The 7,440-nt window shown below is 39.9% G+C and overlaps 1 protein-coding gene across 1 annotated transcript in view; it reads left to right on the top strand.

Moving 5' to 3' along the window:
- LOC140149004 (F-box DNA helicase 1-like) overlaps window positions 1-7,162 on the top strand; it is a 15,554-nt gene extending 8,392 nt beyond the window's left edge. Inside the window, exons 11-12 of the mRNA XM_072171138.1 lie at window positions 4,347-4,484; window positions 6,292-7,162. Coding sequence (XP_072027239.1) covers window positions 4,347-4,484; window positions 6,292-6,558 — 405 coding nt within the window. The 3' untranslated portion in view covers window positions 6,559-7,162. The remainder of the gene's footprint in view (window positions 1-4,346; window positions 4,485-6,291) is intronic.
- The last annotated feature ends 278 nt before the right edge of the window (window positions 7,163-7,440 follow it).

The raw sequence follows: 7,440 nt of genomic DNA on the forward strand, positions 1-7,440 counted from the left end.
ATCCAGCGAACTGACATCATCTCCGTCTCTCTGTTGTCTATGACCCCTCCTTTGATATATATGATCTGATGACTGGTGGTGCAAAATATTGGTGTATCCGCTGTAAAATGAATATCACTTGAAAAATGGGTCTTGGGAGCTGGTAGGTGCACACTGGCAACTTCTAATAGCAACAGAAACTCACTCCAGCCAATGATCTGAAAAAAAAAATGGTTAAAAACATGAAATACGTTCAGTGGCCATGTTGTATAAAGTTCAGATAAATACTTTTCGTACAATTTACCTGTGATGTCCATCTAAAATCATTCAACATGATGATCTCGGCTTTCTCCACACCAACCCAGGCAAAGGTTGTCGAAGCCGGGTTTGTAAATGCCCTATAGACTGATGTTAAAGGGCTAAGTATGAAGGACTTGCCACAGTTGGCGGGACCGATGAGCAAAATGTTTTTATATTTCCCTCTCCCGGTATGTAACAGTTCTCGAACTGCCTTGGAGAAATTGTCTCTCCCAATGTCGTTGCGTTGCAGAAGATCTTGGGCTTGAAGGAGCCATCTTCCGTTGCACCCCTCAACACACTCTTCCTCTGGACAACGTTCAAGGACGGTGATTCGTTTCATTTAGCCCTTTCAAGATCTTCAGGGCGTTTTCCATTTCCCAGGTAGTTGTCAAAATCTCCTCCACTACTTTGGCACCCTTGATTATAAGAAATTCAGCCACGCCAGTTTTCCTTCTCGCCTTTGAGCTCTGCAAAGCTGAGCAGCTCAGCTCTGTTTCTTAATCTTTTCTCTCGGATTATTTCAGAAACTTCAAAGTTACTCAACCGTGTACGCTGTTTCTTTTTGGAGGGGGTTCCTGAGTGACCTGCTGATCTTCCTCCATTACTGCCTGACTAGCGCGTGCCTGGCTAGCAGCTAATGTGCGCGGGGGGTTGCTGTGATCGGGGTGATTCTCAGATTCCATGGGTGAAGGATCTTCTTTGACTAGATACAGCCATGCCGTGTGGTAGTTCACGTGGCGATTTGAGAAGTTCACATTTATGCCAAAGGTATTTAAAATGTAGTCACGGATTGGTAACCACCGAATGCATCGCGAAACCTTGATTGCCATATGATAGTATTGAATATTGGAGCTTGAAAAAGCTTCTACAATAGCATCTGAGAAATCTTGTCTTCCTGGAAACAAAGCAAGATTTGCCTGACTGTAAGTGATTAAATATACCGATCTATGGGAACTACGAGGCAAACTATCCGCCAGCTTAACACATCTATAACCCGCATCGGACAAGAAATGTTAACGCTATATCATGGAGTATCTTAAGACGGATTCAGACTCCATATCACAAAATCGCGCGATGCTGCTATGTTTCATTACAACACAGCAGCACGCGATGACATTTACATATAATGAAACGATATAAGCTCGTCAAAATCGAGCTCAGATTTTATCGCGGCCGCGATGTGGATTCTGAATCGGACTTTATAAGACCATTAACAACAAAGGCGAAAAACTGATCATCATGCTTGTAGAATAAAGACAATGTGTTTTTATAGTTCCAATGCATTTCTTTTCTGATATAATTTACAAACTTTTGTTCCCTATTCGCCAGGCAACGAAGTGATACATATAAGCCTATTATCACTATAGCAACTGAGTCACGCTTCTGAGTCCTGACCACGATTGAAATGATCGCCTCACTGTCGAAACAAATGACCAGCACCCCCCCCACACACACACACGCACCACGTCACAGGAAATATGCATTTAACAATTTTAAATACACATTAATACATTAGAAATGCACAAGTATTCATCGAATTCTTCGTGGTTCACCGGTAAAGTCGCCGTCTTCTAATCTATGCATCAGTGGAATCACGGGTTCGAATCCTGCTAATGACTTTGTTATATTTATCATTTTTCTCTTCTGATCCTTGCTATTTTTATTACGGCTAATACTTAAACTTCACACTATTTCGTCATCATTAAAATATTTTTAAAATATTTCGTGTGCTATCTTCAGTAGACAGCATGTAATGGCGATTTTTTCCACGTATTTTGCATTATTTTGGCATCTTTATAATTAATAGGGCACATAGATAAAGCCATGTAAAAATCACAAGAAAATAGTTATATTCAGTATAGAGTACATAAACAGGCTAAGAGTTTGTGAAAATTACACATGAATCCGACATTCCGTTCTCAAGATATGAACGAAAACGTAATTTCAGATGGTTTTTTTTACGTGTCATAGAGACAACCTTGGCGAATAATGTTGCCAAACCTGAGCGTTAATTGGCCAACATCCTTCCCCGCTCCACTATTGCAATGTTGATTTGGACAAAATCGATTGGTTGTGGCCATAACCCATGGTAAAGGTGTGCTAATAAGTGAGCCATATGAGAAAATGAGTGGCGCTTATTTCGCGGAGTTTATAGACGCACATTTTACTCGTCTCAATTACTGCCTTGAAGGAGGCATACGGTTATAGGTTAATAAATGCGTATCACATGTTGGGAGTGAAATTGTACAATATTATACACGCGTACTGAGATGTTGATGCGTCTAATGCACAAGCCCCGAAGGGGGAGTGCATTAGACGCATGGACATCCCAGTAAAATTGCCTTATTTTGTACAATTTCTCGAGCAATAAGTGATACACATTTATTAACCTATTTCATACACAATAAAAAAATCCTGTGATTTTGTTATTTTTTAACAACATTGTCACTAAAAATGTTGGAAAATACAAGCAAATATAAAAGCATCCACCCGCAAGCACTGTGTGTACTACGCAGAGTGTGTGCCTGTGCAATTATACAATATTTATGTACGGCTAGTAATTTACTAACATGTGCTCTGATTGGTTCTCACTATCTAGGAGTGTATGAAACTATGAAAGTGAATTGTGGGATAGGCTTTTACGACGGGAATTCATAACAATTAGTGGGTTTTTAGCGGGTTCGCCGTCGGACAAGTTTAGAACTGTCAAGCTTTCGTCAGGAGTAGCTCTGACTTCTTCAGGACAAAGTACCTAAGAATGTGACATGTAGACTGCCCCTTGTCTACTGATGACTCTGAAAAGAGACGTTCACTTAAGTCTGCCCCTTGTCCTAAGAGAACAAGCAGATCTCGCCTATCTGCTAATATAAAGGTTTTGGTGGCTCTGAGAAGAGCCGTTCACTGAGCTTGTTTCTGTAGACAAGGGGCAGTCTTCAGCAAACTGCTCTTTTCAGAGCCACCAAAACCTTTATATTAGCAGATAGGCGAGATCTGCTAGTTCTCTGTAGACAAGGGGCAGTCTTCAGTGAACGGCTCTTTTCAGAGCCACCAAAACCTTTATATTAGCAGATAGGCGAGATCTGCTTGTTCTCTGTTGACAAGGGGCAGTCTTCAGTGAACGACTCTTTTCAGAGTCATCAGTAGACAAGGGGCAGTCTACATGTCATATTCTTAGGTACTTTGTCCTGAAGAAGTCAGAGCTACTCTTGACGAAAGCTTGACAGTTCTAAACTTGTCCGACGGCGAACCCGCTAAAAACCCACTAATTGTTATGATAGTGAACCTCTTGTTACTGGCAGTAGTTTGTGTGTTGTGTAGTGAGATTTCAAGTTATGTACATATGAATTATTGCCCATGGGGTGGGAGTGCTGGGCTTTTAGGTATCACTTCTGAATGTAACAAGTGGTTTCCGGGCTATTCACCGTTTCGGTAAATCCCATAAGCCTTTGTGTGTAGACCTCTGATGTCATCACGCAGATGCTCACATCGATACTGCACACTTCATGGTTTTCAGATACGCAGTAACAATGCTCACTAATTTCCGCTAAACGATGTGCATATTGTTTGTTTAGACATCAAATGACATCTCAGGTCTACCCGCTAAGGCTTATGGGATTTACCGAAAAGGTCAATTAACATTAAAGGCTGCTCTAAAATAATTTAGTTAAATTATTGAAATTTGTTTATGAATTTTGTATGGCGTCTAACTGCGCAATAACTTGTTTTTCTTCATGGAAATTCAGTAACAGTGGACAAGGTAAATTATGTAGGCATGTGCAATATCACCAATTGGAAATTATGTATTTCTCAGAGATAGATCAATGATCAGTGATCTTCATTGAATAAGCTAGCATAATTTTATCAATCAATGATATTTGGGGCCTAATGTCATTAATATCAATTTGCATGCACTTGATAGAGTTGTGGGCACTGAGAATGTGTTGGTCTTTTGATTACTGTGAGTTTGAGTGAGAGCTACAATTGGCAAAAAAGTGTTACATACACGTACACAGTTTACACTCTTTTCATCAATATGATTTATTTCAAATTTCCATCCCTCTTTGCAGGAGACATTTGAATGTCCAGTATCAACCAAATCCGTCCTTGCTCAACATGATGAAGTACCACACTGTCTGGAATGCAAATCTCTGATTGAGGCTAAGACCAATTCACCCTTGATCACCAAGAGACCAAGGCTACAAATTGTAAGTATTAATATTAATGCTCATAGGGACTATTGTTTTCAATGTCATGTATTCATTCATAGTTCACCCAATAAGTATTGATTTAGATTCAGTTTCCATGGCAGTTGTCATGAATGAGTGCAACATTCATTACCTGAGGCAAGATTTAAACATTGAATCCAATGTTAACCACTAGTATGACATCATTTATGAGAATTTAAGCAGTCACCTTTAATATCATTGCTGTACTCAGGATCATTCTGGACTTTTACACTCGCTTGCATGCCAATGGCGTGCACTTTTGCTGTCTGGCTTGTAATATTCTAAAAGTACTAGCCTGACATTTTAACCCTCATTGGCATATATACCTGGGTGCAATCCAATAAAGTGATATGCATGTGCAGTCTTTAACATGGGGTCTTTCGGGGGCAAGGTTGTGTGAAAAAAAAAAGGATTTTTAAGGGTAAATGTGCAAGTGCAAAAATTTATGGGGACCTAGGCCTTGTGAGGGATTTTCCTTAAAATTGGGCCTTTTGGGGGCAGATGCTAAAAATAGGGACTTTATTGCGACAAAATATTTTGGGTAAAACAGAAGTTTTCCACATAAGTGTCTTGGGAGCAACATGGGCATTTGGGTGGAAAACAAGGAAAATATGGTCTCTTTGGAAGAAAAATGGGTCTTCATTCTTCATATGCACATCTTATTGTCTCGCCTGATAAGGCAGGAGACTATATAATCACTTTTCCGTGCAGATGTGCAGATGTGTGTATGTGTGTAGGGGGTGTATGTGTGTGTGTATGTGACAAATTTGGTTAAAGTTTTGGTTAAAGTTTGCTTTCCGCCTATTTTCTCGGAGACTATGAGTCGCACGTTCCTCAAACTTGGTGGGTGGGTGCATCTTGATCCGAGACAGAACCGGTTTGTATTGGTTAGTGGGTCAAGGTCACTGAGGTCATCTAGGGGTCATCTGAGGTCAAATTAGTAAAAACTGTCATATGTCCATGACACTTGGTGGGTCCATTCAACATTTAAAGCCAAATTTTTGGAAGGTCATTTCAAGGTCACCAGAGGTCATCTGAGGTCAAATTAGTAAAAACTGTCATATGGGCATGAAACTTGGAGGGTACAGTCAACATTTAAAGCCAAATTTTTGGAAGGTCATTTCGAGGTCACCAGGGGTCATCTGAGGTCAAATTAGTAAAAAGTGTTGGATGGGCATGAAAATTGGTGGGTACAGTCAACATTTAAAGCCACATTTTGGAAGGTCATTTCAAGGTCACCAGGGGTCATCTGAGGTCAAATTAGTAAAAACTGTTGGATGGGCATAAAACTTGGTGGGTACAGTCAACATTTAAAGCCAAATTTTTGGAAGGTCATTTTGAGGTCACCAGGGGTCATTTGAGGTCAAATTAGTAAAAACAGTCGTATGGGCATGAAACTTGGTGGGTACAGTCAACATTTTAAGCCTAATTTTTGGAAGGTCATTTTGAGGTCACCAGGGGTCATCTGAGGTCAAATTAGTAAAAACTGTTGCATGGGCATGACACTTGGTGGGTACAGTCACCATCAGCCAGATAATCGTGCCCAGCCGATAACCGCCAAATTCATTTACCTCTACCAAAAGTAATTGAAAAAGCAGGTGGTCGCAAAAGCAGGCGAGACTCATGGTTCGAGAACCGCCTTGTTATTTAGTGCCCCACCTTCTGGATAAATACGTCCCACATGCAATAACAATTACCGCTACTGTGTGCATGTCAAGTTATTTGATGATATCTCCCAAATCTTTTTATTTCATCTATAACCTCTTTTGCTCTTCTCTCTCCTCAGAGTTTTCCTCGTCCCTCAGCTGAGATGCCACCGAATGATGGTTACATGTGTGCATCATGCTCGGCACAAGGTTGTCCATGGTTATTTGAGTTATGTGGACAGGAATATGCAAGTGATGAGGAAATGTTACTGTGTATAGGAGAAGGTTATGACCCAAATAACTTAGAATATGAACTTGTGGACTTTGAGGATTCAGATACAGAGGAAGAAGGTGCTAAAAATAAAGATGACAGGGAAGCTGAAGAGGATGGAGGGGAAAACACATAGTCATGTCAACCCACATGTTTACACCTAGAGCAATGAAGGATCAGAACAACTCTGTTGTTATTTGGTTTGCCAATATAATAGAAGGATGTCATTTAGTATGTGGAAACGGCATTGATGTGACTAGTCCCATTTATTAAACCCCATCTACAATGACAGGTGGATGGGTGGCTAGCTAAGACACTGTTGCCATTTGGAGTGAACTATTGTATAACTGATGAGATGATAAAGGATGTGATCTTTCTCTGTATGGTTAAATGAAAATGCAATATTGATAATGTTACAGCATTTAGCTGCGTTTAATGTAAGCAAGCCAAAATAATGTTGGGTGAAATTAATTATTTTATTACATGGCTGGGAGGTAACACAATATACTGTAAATCCCATCAAAAGTAGATGTCTGGTTCCAGAGATATGTGAGATTTGATTTGCATACTGCTGAAAGCAATTAAAGGTAAATGACCCAATTGACAGCCTCATCCCCCACTTCACCACATAAAAATGAGAAATCTCAAAGAATATTTTTACTCATAACCCCCAGTAACATATTAGACCTGAGATATGTTTCCTTCAGATGATAAGAACAAAAAGGTATGTTTCCTTCAGATGATAAGAACAAAAAGGTAATAGCCTCATCAGCCTCATGGTAGTACTGTCTGGTCTGTGGCTTAGCCAAGCTCTTGATTAGTTTTTCCACAGCCACTGCAGCTGGTTGCTTTTCTTTGTTTTATATTTTACAAACAAGCTTGCTGAAATAAAACTGATATCGAGAGTAATTTAACTTGAAATCCGATTGGTGATAGTAAGGTAGAAAACACCATTTTTATGAAAAAATTAGAACCACTTTTGGATACTAAAGAAATTGAAGAATTAACCTGATGGGTA

This window comes from Amphiura filiformis, chromosome 3 (genome assembly GCF_039555335.1).
Source record: "Amphiura filiformis chromosome 3, Afil_fr2py, whole genome shotgun sequence".
Taxonomy (NCBI): Eukaryota; Metazoa; Echinodermata; class Ophiuroidea; order Amphilepidida; family Amphiuridae; genus Amphiura; species Amphiura filiformis.